Source organism: Platalea leucorodia (assembly GCF_965183815.1).
Source record: "Platalea leucorodia genome assembly, chromosome: 1".
Taxonomy (NCBI): Eukaryota; Metazoa; Chordata; class Aves; order Pelecaniformes; family Threskiornithidae; genus Platalea; species Platalea leucorodia.
The window spans coordinates 34,525,172-34,546,298 of NC_138823.1; the positions used below are offsets into that span (position 1 = coordinate 34,525,172).

Below are 21,127 nucleotides of genomic sequence, written 5' to 3' on the forward strand. Positions count from 1 at the left end.
GTGTTTTGTTTGGTAGCCTACTGTTTTACTATTTAAGTAATCTTGGGTTTTGTTTGATTAACCCGCTTTTTCATGCCTACAATTCACAGCTAAACAAGCTCTAACCAGTTCTGTCACAATGAAAAAATTATATACACATCTAAAACAATAATATTAAGACAACTACTAAAACAGGAAATAAAAAATTAATCTGTGCAGTTAAAAGATCTAAAAATAATATCAATCTCTATACATATTTGTCAGACTGCAGTGTCCACAGTTACAGTTGTATGTGGCAGTCAGAACAGTGAGTATTACTTTCCAAATCATGAGGTGTCTTAAGAAACACCCACAGTAGTGTCTCCTGAGGAAATAATTACCTTTATCATCCTGAGATTTTAAATGTGCAAGTGTCATACCAATTCATCTACTGCATAAAAGAGAAGGAGGGAGGGAGGGAGGGAGGGAGGAAAGGAAGGACGGACGGACGGACGGACGGACGAGCAAGACAGAGAAACATTATCACAATGGTTTTTGTTTCAAAATAGATTGCTGTGCAATGACTGAAGCCTGATTTGTAGACATTTTGTATTCTTGCCCAGAGCCTTGAGGAGGGGAAGGTAATGGAGTTTCTGGAGTTGCTGAAAAAGAATATAGAAAGAATTATGTATTTTTATATTCTGGCCTACTCTGCATACACATATACCTACTACTGCCCCAAAAGGAAGTTCTGTTACATTTGGCATGCTAGGTAAATAGGATATTTTAATTATCAGAATTTTTAGTTTATTAAAAATTGTGCATGTGAAACCAATGATACATCAGAATGGTGCTGAATTTTTAAAATTAGATTAAATTCAGGTCAAAGTCTTTCACTTAACACTGTTTATACACATACGTTTTTAATGCACAATTATTTTAATTTAAGAATGATGATGAAATAACTCTATGAGCACTGACAGGCCACCATTCTAATTAATATTTTTAACTGTAACAGTGAAATGTTATGACAGAAGGCTAACTTGCAATTACTTACAAATCTGTTCTGTATGTACAGGAGCAGACATTGAACTTATAAGGATAGTTTGGCCAGTTAATGGATCTTGGGCTAAGTGAGGATGTACTGGATGATGCAGATGACTGGGATCATTAGCAGTACCTGCAAAAATAACACGAGCACATATCAATTCAAAAGAGCATGTTGTTGCCAGCGACTTTTACTGCAATAATTACATTTCTGTAGAGCAAATATTTTGATTCGCTATTTGAATAATTGTCTCTGGGTATTCATTAAACAATTTAACCAGACTTCAACCATATTAAGCACTGTGTTTATTTTCCACTGTTTTGACTGCATTAACATTGAATTTCATGAAGTATTTGTAAGGATTCTTCCATCTGCCTAGGGAGTTGTATGTCTAGATACCCAGCAATGACTGAGAAGTACACACCACAATCTGAGGTTGTAGGACTGTAACAAGATGAGCAGCCAAGACAAGAAGGCTAACAATCATATGACTCAAAGCTCAGCCAGCAAGGCAGTGGTCAAAGTGCTCGCTTACATCATGATTCCCTCAATGTCCCAGCATGCCAAATTCAACATAATACAATGGTAAATTTAACAAGTTGTTAGCTTACCTCCCAGTAGCATTTCCTGAAGCAAACTGTCAATTTTAACAATTCCAAATAGTTTAACCAATTGTATTTGCTCAATCATTTGCCAAGTGATGCTCTGGAGTGTAGGCAGTAGAAGCAGAAGTTCTCCAAATCTTCCTCGGGAGTCATACTGACGGTCATTAATATAATCCTCTAAACTGATTTGGACTTGGAACCGCATGTTCTTAATCTTCATTGGATTACTCAGGCCCTTTGCATCTTAAAAAATGGCAAAAACTTAAAGTCAAGGCAGATTATGATTTGGGAGGAGCATCATACTTTTTTCATTTTGTTTTTTTCCATACAGCTAGATAACATGAGCAGATGCTACATCAACAAAAATTACTTTCAATATAATCATGTGTACAATAATTCTGAGACATATTTTTGAAAAGGTACCTGGATCAAAAAACACAATCGCTTTCAAGCAAGCGTATTCATTGTCATCTATTTGAATTTCCTGGAAGGGTCGAACTAGTTCATCTAGAATCCGATTTGCCACTCGGCTGATCTCTACTTCAGTACTGTTGCGATGGATTATGTAATTGTTGCCTTAGAGAGAAAGAATACCAACATATGTATTGATATAAAGACTTTGATGTAACATACTAGATGTAGCCCATTTTCAAAAGCACCTTTTATTTTGCTTCATCAAATTAATTTTTTGTAAGTAATAACTCTCCTTTGTATCATACAAAACTGTTCTTTGCAAGTAAAGTATATGTGCAAAATACAGCTGTCATCCAGTAAATAATCTGTGCATGTAAATATGCCAACATGTACAGTTACTGATTAGTCCACAAGACTGAGGGCCATATTTGAATGCACAAGCATGGAGCAAGTAGGCCTTTATCTTTACATAATAGATAAATATAATGGTAAACTGATCTTAAAATTTCATCTTCCCCCATTAAAATAATACATCCCAAACTGAATGATCAGGATTTGTCAATAGGCAAAGAAGCCTTCTTCCAGAGTAGGCACCAGAAATGTTTCTAACAGATGCTTTTGCTACTCCTAATAAAATTTAGCAGCATCTTAGAATGAATGAATGAATAGAAAGAATGAATTTTCCCTGCTCTTTTAATTCTAAATTTTCATTTTGGGGAAGTCTCCATCATGGCATCTTAATTCACCTTCTGTCCAGAAATCATCTAACATAAATGGTGATAACAGTGGGAAAGCCACAGAGCTTCCAGAAGTGACCAAGCAGTTTTTGAAAGAAAAGCTGATGATTATATCACAAGAGATCCATGCCAAAATGACTCATAAGCTATACAAATATCTACCTCCAAATATCAGAAATAAGCTTGGAGCCTCAAATTGTTTCTCCTTTCACTATATATGCTGATGTTGGTAATGTTGACTATAATTTTCTGCTTATTATTTTCTCATTATTTGTCCTTATTACCTACTAATCCCAATAAAACTGCAAATATTTCCTTTTTATTTCTGTTATTTTTTTCAGTAAAACTGTATCTAGAGAAAGAACTAGGTTAAGCAGGTAATTTGTATAGTTTTTTATTTGAAAGGATTGCTGGTTAGAGTAGTATCTCCACAACAAGCCCTTCCTGTCCCTGTAATGTAATGATACGTGTAACAATAAATTCAAACTGATTAAGAGCTATGAAAAGGCAGGCCCAAAGAGGAAGGGGAACAAGTAGTGGAAAACCCCTTTTACCACACCACCAGTGATGAAACTAGTTTGAGTCCATACTCTGCATAGTCTTGCCTCACATCAAAAATCCTGTCCAAGAAGACCTACGCATTTTCTCACAGAACAGCCCAAGTGCTGCACATATTTAATGAGACCATTTTTGGCAGGGTGCACTTCAGACTGGCAGAGTACTGTGTCAAACAACTCTAACAAATGCCTCGCCACATCCTTATACACACATCTTATCGTATTACCGTGCCTCTCTGTTGTGTAAATGAAGGGAAGACACTTCCACCACATGACAACATCCCCTTTCCTAACAGCCATGCTCTCTTTATATAACCCAGTGAAGGAGCCATTTCAAGTCACGAAGAATATGCTTATGCAGGTGTGACTCCTCACCGTGCCATGGATGCACCCATCTCCCACATGGCAGGGGACAACAGGCATGCTGTTTACACGATGCCCACATGCCGACTGTCAAGGCAGCAGTGAGAGGGATCTTGGGAAAGTGAGTTGCGGTGAACAGGCTATCCAGTTTCCTAGCCTGTAGGGTCTTCTCTGCTATCCCTGAATGGCTCTTGGGAAAGCTCCAGATAAATGATTTTCATAAAACTGAAATGAGTATATAGGCTACAGGTTGTCTGATACTCTCTTAAGCAAAGGTTTTTTATGGGTTTTTTTTGTTGTTGTTATTTTGTTCTGGTTTTTTATGGAACAACGATGCAGAAAGGATGCTAATGTAATGAGGCAATTTGCCAGGAACTCCCTTAAGTTGTGGTTTCTGGTATCCAATAAACCTTTAGCTGTATTAACTCACAGGAAACTGTCTACCTGCTTTTGCTGGAACAAGGCATGTGACATTATGTTGTTAATAGCTATTTAGCATTCACAGAATGCATTGCTTTGAGTGTGCCAGAACAGTTGTCCCACTTAAGTGATTACGTGGCTGCTAATGTACTATAACATCATCACTATTAATTAAAACAAAACGGATATTTACCTAAAAGTAAAATGTCCTTATATGCCATGGACCGTTTTGCTGCTCCAAGCAACAGGTGTTCCCCAGCATGTGCTCTTAGCAGGGCAACCTCAAGAAAAAAACAGCAGACTCATTAGAAGATAAAGCAGTAAGTTCCAATAAAGGCAAAATAAATGAGGATGCATATTACCGTGAGCTATAGGTACATGTTTAAGACTGTTAAGATTCTAATGTAAAATGTAAAGTGAATGTAAAAAATTTAACACTGTACTAGCAGCACACTATAATTAAATTGTCATCCTCTGTCACTTCTAGCATTTGGTCTAGATTTTAAACATATGTCTCTGCAAAATACTTCTCTATAAATATAATACTTGCATTTATTTCCTAGTGCCTGTTCCCTTAACAAAGTTTTTTCTGGAATTTTAAGTTGACACTAAATATTGCAGTGGGCTGGAATGAACTGTTACAGTAAATTCGACACTATCAGTGTTTCATTTTTCCCACCTTGAACGAAAAATTTATGTGGCACTTAAAAGAGCTTTTTCCCCAACAAAGCCAGATATGCTAAAATATGCACTACTTGCAGCAAAGAAGAAACCTGATTCATACCAGGAAGGCAATTAAAAATGTGGTCATTAGTTTACTCTTTGTCACCTATTTACTTTCCTTTGGTTTTAATGTCTGCTTGAAACCAGCTTTGGCCTCTATTTCCTCAAGGAACTCCTCTCTTGGCAAGTAATTCTCTTCTTATGAAACCAAGCCAATACTTTATGAGTGATGTAAAGGTACACAGCACCTAGGAATACTTAATGTGTTAAGACTTTTCAGGTTCTCACTAAAGTTAACATATCTGCTCTGGCCTGCTCTACAATTTGTAAATTAGGCTGATTCCCAGATCAAGAATAGTTTGTTCAAAACCAGATGGTTTATTTTATAACTAAATGCACAATACCCCTTAGAAAGAGGCTATCACAAATGCAAAAGTGGCATTTGTTTTAAGTTCCAATACCTTTGTCACTACTCTTCTAAGGTACTTAAGGTTCCTTAGTATTTCCCAACATGTTCTGTTCAAGCACTGCAGGGGTACTTCCAGCCTAGCTTTCTAGGCTGATTTTTTTTTTTTTTAAATACAGACAGGAACTTTTAATGAGGTCTGATCCCTTCTCTTTTCCTTCATGCCATCTTAACAATAAAAACAGCAATATTTTTGCTTGCTTTTGTTGCCCTTGTGTAACCAATGCATTTAAAATTCTCCATCTTTCACATGAACAGATTTTTAACTTATTCCAGTATGTTGAGCTTGTGCACACATATATCCTGTGGGTCTGCAAAGACACCATTAAGCTCCTACTTTGGGGGGTCTCCTGTGGCCTGAAACACCTTCATACTCCTGAGGAAAAGTATAAGAGGGAATGAGCTCAGTTTGAGTCTCAAACCCAAAGATGATCTAACCCTCCTTGCAGGATTTTGTTAAAAATTGAAAGACAAAGAGGCAAAAAGGAGGAATCACTCAATTCCACTTCACAGAGTCATTTTCAAGCTGAATCAGATTTTGGTGGACTGAAATCAAGAGGTCCTGAGCCATGAATTAACCTTTTGCCCAGGCAGCCGGTGAGAGAACTGCTTACTGCAACATGGAGACACTGGTTCTGAGTGTGCCAGCACAACTTACTCTGAAACCCAGTGATATATTAGGATATATTACAGATGTGATGATAGATCAGACCTCTGTCATAAAAACCCTTAAGAATTTTCAAGGTTTGATGCTTTTTCCCCCACATTCGTTATATACAATATAATTTTAGTACATTGTATTATATGAAAGATTATTTGCTATTGATTGATATCAGTATGTTTGGCATTTGTTCGAGATTCTAATGGCTTTTATTTTTTGCAAATAGAGAAGACCTGCTTCAAATTAAATAACACACTGTCTTAAACCATATTATAATGAAAAGTGCTATTTCAAAACTTTACAAAATTTTAAGATGGTGGGTCTAGCACCCAGCTCTATTTGATCAGACAAAAAAAAAGTGTGTTTAATCATAACATTTAAATATCACAGAAATAACAGGACATTAATTAAAGTTCTCTCTTTGGTCTCTTCTTATACCTGGTCATCCAGTGGTAATTCACAGAAGCTTGGAATATATTTAGCCCATTCCACCAGGACCAAAAGTTGTTGCTTCATAGATTCACAGACATCACTAATACCAGCAATTTTCTTAACATTTATGTCAGTGCTAGCACCAGGACTGGAGACTGAGATCTGACCATGGTGAGAGAAAAAATTAGCAATGTTAAATTTCATATAATTGCATTTTCAGTGGTTAACAGCATATTTAAGAAAAAATCACAGCAGTAATCATGCATACTCCTTGACCATATGGACCATTAGTCTGCATGTAAATTATAAAATGTTATTTCTCATTATTACCAGTGTGTATTACAGTATGTTAAAAATTACACTATTCATATCATGATACAATATCTTCTCATTCCAAAATACTATTTTTTAATACACCAGAGCCATTATTATTTGTAGGAGGTGGGAGGTTTTATTCCTTTAAAAATGGTTGACATTTATTTCATTTCAGAAAAAAAAAGAGCTCATAGGGGCATGCAGTAACATTAAGGGCAAAGAAAGAGAGAGATAAAGGGGTAGCATGTTCTTCTAGTGAAAAGATAAGTATCATTAACTTTATAAGGTAAAACAGGGGTTTTTTAGTGCCTGGAGGAGAATGGTTTGTAATGACGAAGCAGCAGTATAGGAAGAGGCCTGAGACGTTTCAGAGCAAATGTAAAGGATATGAGTGTGCATTAGACCACCTGCAGTGAACAGTGTTCTGTGAAATAAGGAGAGAGCAATATCTTTCTGGGCCTGAAGCTGGGGCACTTTCACATAATCACTGAGCCAAATCCTGAAATTCTTAATGACTTTACAAGTAAAGGAACAAAACCAGGCTTGCTCTTAAGCCAGGCAGGAAAGACAACTTAAGATAAAACCAAGCCTGAGAAGAGGTCAGTTTATAGCTGCTGTCATACCAGGAAAGAAAAAGAGAAAGAAAAATAAAAAAAGAAAGAAAAAGAAAACAAAAAGAAAATAAAAAGGAAAAGGAAAAGGAAAGGAAAAGGAAAAGGAAAAGAGAAAAAGAAAAAGAAAAAGAAAAAGGAAAAGAAAGGAAAAGGAAAAGAGAAAAAGAAAAGAAAAAGAAAAAAGAAAAAGGAAAAGGAAAAGGAAAAGGAAAAGGAAAAGGAAAAGGAAAAGAAAAAGAAAAAGAAAAAGAAAAAGAAAAAGAAAAAGAAAAAGAAAAAGGAAAAGAAAAAGAAAAAGAAAAAGAAAAGAAAAAGAAAAAGAAAAAGAAAAAGAAAAAGAAAAAGAAAAAGAAAAAGAAAAAGAAAAAGAAAAAGAAAAAGAAAAAGAAAAAGAAAAAGAAAAAGAAAAAGAAAAAGAAAAAAGAAAACAAAAAAGAAAAAAGAAAAAGATCTCACAACAACTATAAAACCGCACCACTGTACCAGGCTTATGAAACTGACTTTCACCTTATGTTTTATTACAGAAACCATACTCAAGAAATTCTGTAGTTTGATTATCCTCCCCCCCTCCCAAAAAAATTGTTTGATCTTCCAGTACTGTGTACCTACAAATTTCAGGACGGTGGATGCTATTTAGGTTTACTCCTACCTGATTCCCTTCATTCCCAGATCCATGTTAAACCCCTTACTGGGATCTGTGGTGAAACCCTATTATCCTCGGGTCGTCAAAAGGAGCTGCACTTCTGAACTAAAGCTCAGTGCTTCCTACACAATTCAGTAGTCTAAAACACTGAAAATGGCTTAGATATTAATGGCAGTTAACATTAGTTCTCAGGGAAATACAGCAGCTAGGCAGGTGAAAAAATTCTTAGACACATAATTCAAAGGCTATCATGTAAGAAAAAGGTTAGAGGTATTGTCTCTTTGTAAACAGAGCATTTGTGAAATCCCTGCTGTAATCATGAGTCCATTTCTGGTATCTGTTCTACAAAAATGAAGTTGATAATGCTAAATATCATTCAGGTGAAAGCTACCAGAATGATTCAGTCTAGAAAACCTTTAATATAGAAAGAGAGTAAAGAAATTCAACATATTTCATTTTTTTCCAGAAGAGTAAGAGGAGTCTTGATCATGATTCAAAAGTACCTACACAGAGAAGAGAGTTCTGATAGCAGGAGGTGCTCTGATCTACCAGAAAAAGATACCACCATGCACCAACTAGAAGTTAATTCAAGAAGGTAAAGAACAGGCAGATTGTTTAATCATTAGACTTACTGACTCATGAACTTAATACATTGCCCTTCCTTTAATATCTTTTAATCAAAGCTATGCATCTTTATAAATTACATTTTATAGGACAAACTATAGACTCTGTGCTGAAATTACTTGGTGAGCTTCTGCTGGGGATTCATGGGATGACTCCCATGGAGTTCATTATGAACTCCTAGGGTTGCGTCTGTTCACAAGGAAATGAAGCTGTCAACTTTCCTCTTTCTATTTCTCTATTGCTTTAACCTGCCTCTCATTTCTGGGGTGCAACACAGGAGTTATTGACTTCATAGAATCATAGACCAGCCCAGGTTGGAAGGGACCGCGAAAGATCATCTCATCCAACCTTTTGTGGGAAAGAGAGCCTAGATGAGATTATCTAGCACCCTGTCCAATCGCATCTTGAAAACCTCCAGTGATAGGGATTTCACCACATCCCTGGCAAGGTTGTTCCAGTGATTGATTGTTCTCACTGTAAAAAATTCCTTTCTTATATTGAGATGAAACCTTTCCCTGTGCAATTTGCACCCATTAATGACTTGATGAATGTGATAATATGACACTATATCCCTATTGTCCCGAGAACCATCAGAGACACATGCCTTTACTCCTACGAGAGTCCAGCATGTCCCTTTCATATTTACACAATCCAGGAAGCCTCTCCTGGGTCTGTAGGATAAACATTGTACTTGGACAATTTTTCCCTATAAAGCATCTTCAGAGACAAAAGAATTCATTTTGCCTATTTTAATATGAACATTTTAAAAGGGATGAATGCTACCTTCTTCCACATTTCACAGCTGAAGGACTTGGCCAATGATTTGTGACACTACCATGTCCTCCAAGTCTCTCCTCAGGACTGAACTCATCTTACAGACTCATTTGATTGAGGGAAAAACAAGGACTTTTAACACTACTTTTCCATCATGTTAATGTGACCTCTTGGTCTTTGAGGCCACGAGTCTATCTTCACATATGCTTGGCATAGTGGGAGCAATTCTATCCTACTACAACATACCAAATAATAAGTAGAACAAATTTGTGTGTATACACAAGGTGATGTTTTAGGCCAGGAATCTACTGGCTGAAAAGAACTTTGTGGCAGGAAAGGCTGAGAACGTGATTCTGTTTAAGACAGCTCTTATTTCTGAATTGCATATACCAGTTGGAAATGATTAAAGGAGTAACGCAAAAAAAGCACAATAAGCAAGTTTAAAGAATTACTAAGGAGGTAAAAATAGGTATATTTTTCATACTGTATAGGTATGAAAGGTAAGAAGGTCCATTATGTTCATCTAGTCTGCCCAGACATGCAATATGTGCCAAAGACTATCACCCAGTAATTCCTGCATCAATTCTTTACAGACAGTTCCACCCTAAGAGAGATGCTGATAAAGGATGAGATTACAAAACATTTGGGGATGTATAAATCAGTCAGCATGAAATCATAAAGGTGGCAGTTAAATTCTAAGTAAGTTAGTAAGAGGTGCAAGAATGCAGAATCAATGACTATGATTTATCTGAGGTGCAGAAAAGGACTGGAGACTGTTCCATTCAGCAATTGATTGGATAGGAAAAAAAAAAAAAAAGGAAAATGAAGTTCAGATGAGACAAAGAAAATTTAAAAGCGAGATGTGAATAGGCTCTGCAGTTGGAACACTTCTGTTTGCCTTATTTATAATGTCTAAGGATATTAAAAATGGGATTTTCAAAAGAATGTAAGGAAATGAGTGTCCACACCCCTTTGAATGTAATGGCTTTGGACAATTTTTTCCCTAATGTTTCATGGGAAAGCCAGCCTCAAGGATAGATAGATGCCACCAGCTGCCTGAGACAGCAACTGATTTAAAAGCAGTAAGAACCATAAAGCTTTATTAAGAAAGGTGCCTAGGACATATTGTCCTGGACAAAGTAGAATTTTTTTTATTGACTTTGCTTTAAGAATGTATTCTATTACTCATTCTTTCATTGGGAAGAGGAAGCTGGGTGCATTTTGGAAGTAGAAAAAAGTAATCTCAATAACTACATTTAATACAATAAGAAACTGAAAAGTATTTAACTTTAGAAAAAATGGTCTCAAAGTCATCAAAAAATTTTGCAGTAGATCTCAGTACCTGACGGGAGAGTGTCTCAGCTTGTGACAATGTGCTAATAGAGGGAATGTTGCAGCCATCAAAAGTGTTTCTTCTCGTACTTATCCTGTCCCGTTCATTTTGTACAGCTGGAAAAGAATAATCATCTCATTTATTAACTTGTAGACATTGCCACACAATATAATTTCAGGAGTTTACTACATAACTATAAAAATCAAAAGGTATGACATTCAAAAAAGACCTTGTGCTTTTAGCTCTGAGTGATGAAGAAGGATTACAACACGTTTATGGTCTTTATCTGTATACTGTTTGCCTGTAAAGACTACGTATAACTAATCGTGGATAGATACTGAATTATCAGCACTTTTGTGACTGGCTTTATTACAGTGAAATCTCTTTCTTCCTTTGAACTTGAACACATGCTGTTGTTTTGTTATTTTAACCAATTTAATAAGTGAGGCTTTATGATAATAGTAGAAATGGACATCTCCAGACTGCTGAACAGGTCAAGAGGTACAGCACCACCACTGACAAAATGTCACAGTCAGAGGAAGTGTGAAAGCCCTACTCCTGCTCTCCTGTGAGAAACCCTGAAACAGGAATGAATCATGAACTTAATCCACTAGTAAGATAATTTTGAAACTTAAATCTCATGCTCCTCCTCAGTGACATTGCATTCTTAGCCAGTTTACAGAACAATAACTAAGTAGGAAAAAAAAAGCACCAAAAAAGTTTCAGGCCAGTCAGTTTTGTCTCATGGGGTCTGAAAAAAAGGCAGTTGAAAGGGCTTTGGATAAGGAATCCTTAATCAGCACATGCAAGGCTTATGAAGCCACAAGGTTTACCTTTGAATTGAAGGAAGAAGAAAAAATAAAACTATCAATCAGATTTTTCTAAAACCTAGATCATGTCCAAGGTTAGGCCAAGGAGAAAAGAAAAGAAAAAAAGAATTGTGCTGATCAAAATCTTTTTATTGCACAAGGAATCTCATCATCTTTTAAGAGCAGCAGCTTTATTTCCAAAGATACATTTGCTATTTTGTGGGAAACAATCTGCATTACAGAATTTAGGAGTAGTACCAAAGGCTTCAATAAAAAAAATAAAATATTCTATACACTGAATAGTTTTCAGGGTTTATCTGAACAATGCACATAGTTTATTCCAGAGGTATACTAACTTTTTGCCAAGGACACTCACTGATGGGACTTTTATTAAGGTCACAGTAAGAAACATTGTGCAGTGATAAACACAAAGTGCCAAGTGTTCATGTAGTCAGGAAACAAAAAATATAACCTTTTTTAAAAGAATGGGGAAAAGACCATTAACTGAATCTCAGCAGCTGAAGTGCTACATAGATAATTAAAATAAGGTCAGTCCTGATTATTATTAGAAAAATAGTAAGCTATTCTGACAATCACTAGTGAAAGTCACTGGTGGAGCACTTTGAGAATCATAGGGAAATGTTTCAATTTTCTCCTGTGTATGCATAATTTTGGATTATTAGACTAAATTGTCTGTCTTGCTAAAGCCTTTTTGTCAGTTCAGGCTAAAATTGCCTTAAACAGAGAATCCACGAGGAAGGGGGAATATTTGCTCAAAGAGGGCTTGTATAGCTTTTACCAGCTGAAGCCTTTCTCACCTTCACCCTGAAGAAAGCGATTTGCTAGAAACAAGCTGAGAAACTATCATATAGACTATGCTACACTTACACTATGCGACATCCCCTGACGGTGTAGAGAGGTATATAACAACACACAAGCAGTGAAATTTACAGTTCAGTGTTTTGAATTATTTTAGTACTGGGAAGCCTTGAATAAACATGGCTTGGACACAATGAAAAATGGAAGTTTTATAGGTAGTGGGACCAGAGGAAGCAGAGTGGTGTAAATTAGGTTAAAAGTTTTGTGCAGGATATATCTTCACTTCATAAACATGAGGCAGCAGCACACCTCATGGCAATGACAGCTAGCCATGCACTGGGCTGCATTAACATGTCGAGGGAAGTGATTATTTCTCTGGTTTAGGCTCCCCAGTACATGAAAGACACTGGAAAACTGGGCAGTGTCCAGCGGAGGGCTATGGACACCCACAAGATGCACAAGGTGAAGCAGAGAGGCATCTTTGTTTATGCAGAAAAGAGAGGACCAAGGTGGAGGTGGGGATCTTAATTTCTGCAGTTTACAGAAAATGGAGCCAGATTCTTCTCAGATGCACAGTGAAAGGACAAGAGGCAATGGACACTACCCTAATTGCAGTAAGACACGTTCCAATTAGATATAAGGAAAGAACTCTTCCCAGTGAGGGTGGTCAAGCACTGGAAGAAGTTGCTGAGAGAGGCTGTGGAATCTCCCCTCTCAGGGACTGGACGGGGTCCCAAGCAACCTGACTGAAGTTAGCCTTGCTTTAAATGGGAGCCTGGACTAGATCACTTCCAGATGTCCCTTCTGAGCTAAACTATTCTTTAATTCCAGGTGTGAGGCTCTGCTTTTTCCAAAACTTTTAGGGCTGCTGTAGGCACACAGGTCTTCCCTTTTCTTCATGTCAGATTGATAATATATATACAATATGTTACTGATTTTAATGGCTCAAATTCCAAAAGGCTAAACTGTGTTTAAGGAGATTCACAAGAACTACCAAACCTATTTCATACATACACAGTGTAACACTGTATAGAATATCCCCATCCAGCTGCAAGAAGAAAATCGATTTTACCTCATATCAAAACTTGATCACTAGCAAAGCAGTACTATAGATAGATATATAAGACTATAGACTAGTTACAGTACAGGAGAACTGCGCACCTCACATTGCAGACTGGCCTTCAGGCAGATACACCATGCTCCCAACAACATAGGTGGCAAAGTTTGTGATGAAAGAACCATTTTTGAGTGCTTATTTGAACCAGATCAGGATGACTTTTGCCTCTACATCATAATTGACAGTGAAGCAACAGTCCCAACAACCTGATACAAAAATCCTCTGATATTCCCACTTCCTTTCTTTTGCTATTGATCTGCTTTTGTGGTCGTTTGGTCCTTCCACTTGGACAGGACGATTACTGTGACACCCATATTTCTTTATGTCTGTCAGTGAGATGCATAGAGAACAATCTTCCCATATTAAGCCCTAATGAGATTAGAATTTTTTTCAATTAATGTGGACACTCCACTGACAGCTACCACTACTGTTCTCACCACTACTTTTTCACTCAACTTCACACTCCTTCTTCTGGCTTAAAAGCTTCAAAAAGTTAAGTTTAAGGGAAGAACGAGTAAATTGGCACTGTCATTACTTAGGTAGGGTAGAAACAAAATCCCAGGTAGAGACGGATTGAGAACTGTCTGAATGGCAGAGCTCAGAGGGTTGTGATCAGCAGCGCAGAATCTAGTTGGGGGCCTGTAGCTAGTGGTGTTCCCTAGGGGTCAGTGCTGGGTCCGGTCCTGTTCAACTATTCATCAGTGACCTGGATGAAGGGACAGAGCGCACCCTCAGCAAGTTTGCTGATAATACGAAACTGGGAGGAGTAGCTGATACACCAGAAGGCTATGCTGCCATTCAGCGAGACCTGGACAGACTAGAGAGTTGGGTGGAGAGGAACCTAATGAGGTTTAACAAAGGCAAGTGTAGGGTTCTGCACCTAGGGAGGTGCACCAGTACAGGTTAGGGGTTGACCTGCTGGAAGGCAGCTGGAAAGCAGCTCTGCAGAGAAGGACCTGGGAGTCCTGGTGGACAGCAAGTTAACCATGAGCCAGCAATGTGCCCTTGTGGCCAAGAAGGCCAATGGTATCCTGGGGTGCATTAGAAACAGTGTGGCCAGCAGGTCGAGGGCAGTTATCCTCCCCCTCTACTCTGCCCTGGTGAGGCCACATCTGGAGTACCATGTCCAGTTCTGGGCTCCCCAGTTCAAGAAAGACAAAGAACTACAGGAGAGAGTCCAGCGAAGGGCTACGAAGATGATTAGGGGACTGGAGCATCTCTCTTATGAGGAAAGGCTGAGGGAGCTGGGTCTGTTTAGCCACGAGAAGAAGAGACTGAGAGGGGATCTTATCAACACTTACAAATATCTTAAGGGCAGGTGTCAGGAGGATGGGGCCAGACTTTTCAGTGGTGCCCAGCGACAGGATAAGGGTCAATGGGCACAAACTGAAATGCAGGAAGTTGCATCTGAATATGAGGAAAAACTTCTTTACTTTGAGGGTGACACAGCACTGGAACAGGCTGCCCAGAGAGGTTGTAGAGTCTCTAGAGATATTCAAAACCCGCCTGGATGCAATCCTGTGCAACCTCTCTAGGTGAACCTCCTTTAGCAGGGGGGTTGGACTAGATGGTCTCCAGAGGTCCCATCCAACCCCACCCATTCTGTGATTCTGTGATTCTGTGATTTTATCACTCAAATTTGGTAAAAATTAAAATCTCACACTTTGAACTTTTCCAAGATATGGCTCAACACTTAGAAATCAATGAATTTAGGTGGCAGGATTCATGGATTAAACAGTTGCAAATTTACTTTAAATCCATAGATTTGCTAATGTTAGTTAGAACTGCTTACCTGCCTGAAAATTAGATGATAAATATTTCAGCTCAATATAAAAGCATTTCTCCATCATGGAGGCATTATAGCAGACTTTCCATTGAATTATTCTGCTGGAGTTTTTTAGAATTTTTATTACATTTTAAAACTAATTCAGATTATTTCTCTTTGTATATCAAATAATAAATGATTTTATTACCTTCTTTTTTCATTCCTGCTCGAAAACACTTTTTTAAACGACAATATCTGCATTGATTCCTTTTGTCCTTGTCAACAATACATTGCCGATTGAATCTATCAGAGACAAGAAAAGGTAAATGTATAAAGCATTAATAAAGCAGCACCCTGATTATGAAGAAAAAAAAAAACAAACACAACTAATCTGGCCTGTCAGAACAATATCTATAACCCAGACTTTCCTCTTCTGTTGTTTTATTTTATTTTATTTTTTATTAATCAGTTTTGAAAGGTGTTTCATACCTGCTCAATTTCCAGGAATATATGTGTGTTTATAGACATATATATGCATTGAAATGGGCAAATGTGGAAAAATTTGGAGTCATATGCATCATTTACACCTCGGTTTATTTGTGAGATATGTCAGTAAGTGGATGCATCAAATGGCAGTGAGGGAAAAAAAGAAGAAAAGCTACAAATAGAGAAAGGAAAGGACAATCAAGGAAAATGCCAAGTATCACTGGCATGGAGGAGTCCTTAGCTGCAAAACCAGCACCCTTGGCTGGCAAAGTTTACTTCTGGGAGATACCAGTGAACAAGCTACATGTTGTACCATTACAGATGACAACCTAAACAGGAGATGGGAGGAAAATTTTCTAACACCACAATGAAATAAAGACATGAGGAAACACACAGAGCGTGACACTGCAAGAAGGCTTACCCAAGCTCTCATGAACATCTACAGGTGTGCCTAAGGGGACTGTATATGAGCCACCCCCCCTCTCCCTGTTTGCTTCTGCCTTTTTGCTGTGCACGAGTTTGTTACATACGTAGAGCTCTTCTTGCAATCACTTATATCAGCTCTTGTCACACCACTTTAGGTGTATGTCTATGCTATATCACTGTGGTATGTCTATAAGGGAGAGATTTCCTTATAAGAGTACTAAGCAACCAAGGAAGAGTGTAGCAAAAAACATTTCCAGTAACAAGCCATTCTTACAAAAAGTTTCCTCCTTTAGTGATTTGTCTAAACTCACAGAGGTTTCCATATATTCTGTCCACAGTTTAAAACTGACATTTTATGGACTTGTGCATGCACAGACCAATTTGACAGACCTGCAGTGCACAGACCTGCAGTGTGATAATCTGGGCAGCCAGACATCCGGAAATTACCAGATTGCCATTCAGACTGACAGGGGGGAAAATGGTCACTCAAAAGAGCAGTGTATCAACAAAGTGGGAAGATGTGCAGATGTGCTTGTCCAGCCCTTAAAACAAGACTCATAAATCTTAAGACTTTCTATTTAGAAACTACCTTCATAAGAAAAAAAATTGAAAAGAATTTTTAGAAAACAGTTAGGAATTACACTTTTCACATTGTCAGTGAAAATATGAGAACTTTTCCTTTTTTTTTTTCAGGAGATGAACTTTGTAATCATAAATAAAAGAGTGAAACAGCTCTTCAATGATGTAATGAGATCAACAGTATCAACAAACATCTGGAATGTAATATCTGGAATGTGTAATATCAAGTAGTCTTGAATAAAAGACATTTTTTCCAATCATAAGAATATACCATGAACCACATGTTCATCAAAAATGCTGGTTAGAATTCCTTAAGAAAAAGCTGAAAATACCCTGACATAGTTCTGAAAAGGTCTGAATGTAATTTTTGCTTAAATTCATTAATTTAGTGCCTCTAGATGAACTTTTGAAATACCTGCATGTATAGACGTGATTTTTCCGTATACTGCGTCTAAAGAATCCCTTGCATCCATCACAGCTGGAAGCACCGTAATGTTTTCCGGTCGCTCGGTCTCCACATATTGCACAGAGAATACCGACCCCGTTGTCAGCAGCATTCATGTTGACAGCTTCTCCTGAACTGTCTGAGGAGACGCAAGAACAACATACATAGTTATGGACAAGACCTTCAACAACCACCCCATAAACAATTTGTACTTAAGTGGAGGCTTTTTCTGGCCTTTTCTCTTTTAATTGACACTTACTATTTATATAGTACAGTGTATCTGAGTACATCTGGTTCTTATTCAGATGAACACTTTCAAAAAGTTATAGACGTGTTAATAGAATTTATGAAGTTTGCAACAACAAATAATATTATTCTAAACTCTTTCCAACTGAAAGGGTTAAAAATTAAAGTGTAACTCTGCATGTATAATTACGTATACATTCTTACTAACATGAAGAGGAACTTTGGCACAAAGCAGTGTTGCCTAGTTAGCTGGCAAAGATCTCATATATCAGTTCTCATAGGAGCTGGCAATAACTGGCAACTGTCATACAAAGATACAACTGCATACATGACATAAAAAAAAAAAAAAGACAAGACAATTTTTGCATAATACTTAATGAAAAAAAAATGCATGCTGAGAGGACTGTCTAAGTGTTATTTCCTTGAACAAATTTTCCAAAGGAACATTGGTGCAGACTTTACTTGCACAAGAGAACATTAGCTACATGATTAACAATTAGTCATTGAACATGGTAAACACTACTGAAGAAATTCACCTGAAATCCAACCAGATATATTTATTCTTCTTTGAGTCACAATTTTTAACAGACGTGTTCAGAGAAATAATTGCAAAAAGCTTTTTCTGTTATGCTTCTTGTTTTATGAAAGGAAAGCTGTTTGCAATATGCCCTAAACATTTGTAGTTGTTCAGTCAGGGAGAAGAAAGAGTGCCACATTAATTAGGTAGTGAAACATGCATTCAAAAGTCATGTAACTCAAAAGTCATGAACTCATGTTCATGAACAGTGGAGAGGTCAAAAAGTAAAACTGTTAATTTTGATACATATTATTGGAAAAATATTTTTGAAATGTTTTTAAAACATTTTTTTAAATATTTTTAAAAATGAGTTACAGAATTACTTTAGCTAGAAAAATATAAAACCTTTCTTTTGGAGCTTTGTAATTTTGTATCATAATGATACAGCCGAGTAATTAAAAATACAATATTTAAATTTAATGATGAAATATTTCATAGCAATATAAGTTGTGTATATATATATATAAGGATATACTTATTTTCCTTGGTATTATTCTGAAACAAAATGTCTGGGAAATTGACCTGATTTTGCAAAATTCTTCAATTTCAACAGAATTGCATAATCTGCCGGCATGTGGCTTGTTAAAATCCTCTGAATGTTTCTAATTAATTTAGACAGCTAGAAAAGAAACATAGGAAGGTTCATAACAGGCAACTTTCAGTTCCAGACTAGCACTGTAGCTACAAGACAATGTTTTTATAAATTCTGTAAGAAAATACCTAGGCTAAACTCAAAGCAAGCTCTAAACAGAAAAAGGCTATACCCAATAAATAATAATTATCAAACTAATAACTTACAGTGAATAATTTAACTAGCTCTATGACCAACCCATAATGCAACACAGCATAACCTTCCTAATCTGCTTTCCCATTTTATGTAACATTAACAGATCTACAAGGGTGCTATTCAGCAAAAAACAAAGGACCAATGAAATCACCCGTATTAGAACAAAAAGTAGAGAAATCATCTAAAAGTTACATAATCATTGTTGATAGCTTCAAAATCACTTAGGGCATAAATGTCGGGGGTTTTTTTCCTAAGTCAATAACAAGATCTACCTTTCTGTTTACTAAGCTTGCTGTAAAGCAACATCAGAAATTCAGATAAAACTTCGAGCCCAACAATAAAAATTAACTAACTTAGGTTCTATAAGGTAGGAATATGTGGAAACGCAGGTGCTAAGTATTTTTCCTGCAAATCACTAAATATTTGGTCTGCCTTTTAAAAATACATACTACAACAGATCTACGAATTATACTTTATGATACAATAGAACAATTTTTGAAGTATATTAGAAGATTTGGAAAGCCATTTTAGAGTAGTTTAATTTGCCTGATACTTTTGTTCACTTTAATAGACTGACATTTCCTTTTTTTTTTTTTGTCAGCACTCAATGATGGCAGAATGAAATGGTGTGCTTCCTATTTCAAGCATAACATTGATACAATTTCTCAAAAATTTATTGCATTAAAAATTCCACCTAAAGTTAAGAAGTGTTACATTAGCCAAACACAAATGTTTTTTCTCAGTTAAACTTTAGCCTCTAGAAAACCAATATGATTTTTTAAAAAAATCACTCTAGTTCATATATACACATACCTAGAAAGGCTAGCTTAACATTTAAATAAATAAAATATTAGTCCAACAATTAGAAACAAGTCATCAAGAAATAGTAGCTATTTTTTTCTTAAGCCTCTGGATAATTTTGTCCTGTCCTTCCGAATGTTATATATGAAATATACTTTCATGTCCAAACTGTCAATACTAGTTATTCATTTGTCTTACAGTAAATAAAACAACTGCTGAATACACCATTTTCTTCCTTTGATTAACTGACTGGTGACAGTACAGTTTAGTTACTTTATTACATATAACCTCTCTTTTCTTTTCCTTAATGTTAAAGAATTATAATGTTATTAACTTAGAGTTAGTGATGAAGTGTAAAAGAGCAGATTTGTAGTTTGAAAACAACCCCCAAATGCTCCATGAATAAAACATTTAGCTAACACCTTATAGCATTACTAAACTTCACTTTTTCTCTTAACTGGCTTGATTTTGCATCATGGAGCAGAACTCACCGTTGCCATTATACAGAATCTGCATAGTTTCGAACTCCAGTGCTGTATACGTCGGATCTAAAACTTCACTGTAGTTTGCCATTTCCATGTCTAGTATTGGTTCCGAGAGCCTCATCATTGAATGCAAAACCAGTGAAAAAGCTGCTCAAATGTACAACCTTCCCATTCTGTTTCACAGTGATTGATAATCCAAAGTTAACTATAACTCTGTCACTTACGTGCTGCAATGGGAGGAGCTGCAAAACTGCTTCTGCATGCTATATTCTACCTGTTTTTTTTTTTTCTTTTATGATACAGTGTAACTCTTCTGATAATCATGGAATGCTTTATGGAATAATCTTATCAGGAGTTGTATTGGTTCCAGTTCTTGAGTGAACCCAAGGACGTGCAGGAAGCTTCCGATCTCCTATGCTCTGCTATACATTTTGTTGTCAATGTGTGGTATAAACCATCCTAAACAAACCACTCTGGTTCTATGTAACGAGACTGTAGGTTCATATGCCATTTTGCTCTCTCTCTTCAGAACAATAAGGAAGTGTGATATGATTATGGACTATCCTCATACCCAAAACATCCATCATCATATCTTATTTTAAAAGACAGCTGCAAAACCTCCCATTTTTACAACTGTTAGCGTTCTTTAACAGCGGCAATGAGCTAGCTGTGTAGGCACGCTTAACCAAGGCCTCAAGCAACACAAGCTCTGCAGCAATAAAGGCCACTTTATAGATCCCCTCCATGACATACTGTGTTTCTGCAATGGCTCTAGGCAGCAGACCTTGCTTACTCTCAGAAGGTGGCTTCCTGCTCCAGTTCTTCTTCACACAAGATGTGATGGCAGCATGTTGTTTTCAAGCACTGTTCAGATGCACAGGGAAAAAAAATCATTCACCTCTGAAAAGAAGAATCTCTGGGCAGTTCCACTGCTCATCAGTTGGTACACATCAGAAGATGGAATAATTTTATACTATCTGATGGTTCATTTTGAAAAGTTTCTTCAGTAGCAGAATCTGTTGTATTTGCTACACCTATTTGTTGTATTTGTATAGTGTTTGCTACAAAACTAGTTACATGACAAATGATTCATTGCAT

The 21,127-nt window shown here is 36.8% G+C and overlaps 1 protein-coding gene across 1 annotated transcript; it reads right to left on the reverse strand.

Annotated features, from left to right (window-relative positions):
* Positions 1-501: 501 nt before the first annotated feature.
* Positions 502-20,153, reverse strand: HNF4G (hepatocyte nuclear factor 4 gamma; the record flags this gene model as incomplete). Its single annotated transcript, XM_082326544.1, has 10 exons — positions 502-620; positions 1,016-1,138; positions 1,618-1,854; positions 2,035-2,187; positions 4,296-4,383; positions 6,391-6,546; positions 10,697-10,803; positions 15,406-15,500; positions 17,104-17,272; positions 20,036-20,153. The coding sequence occupies 10 exons, from the start codon at positions 20,151-20,153 to the stop codon at positions 502-504; spliced, it is 1,365 nt and encodes a 454-aa protein (XP_082182670.1).
* Positions 20,154-21,127: the final 974 nt, after the last annotated feature.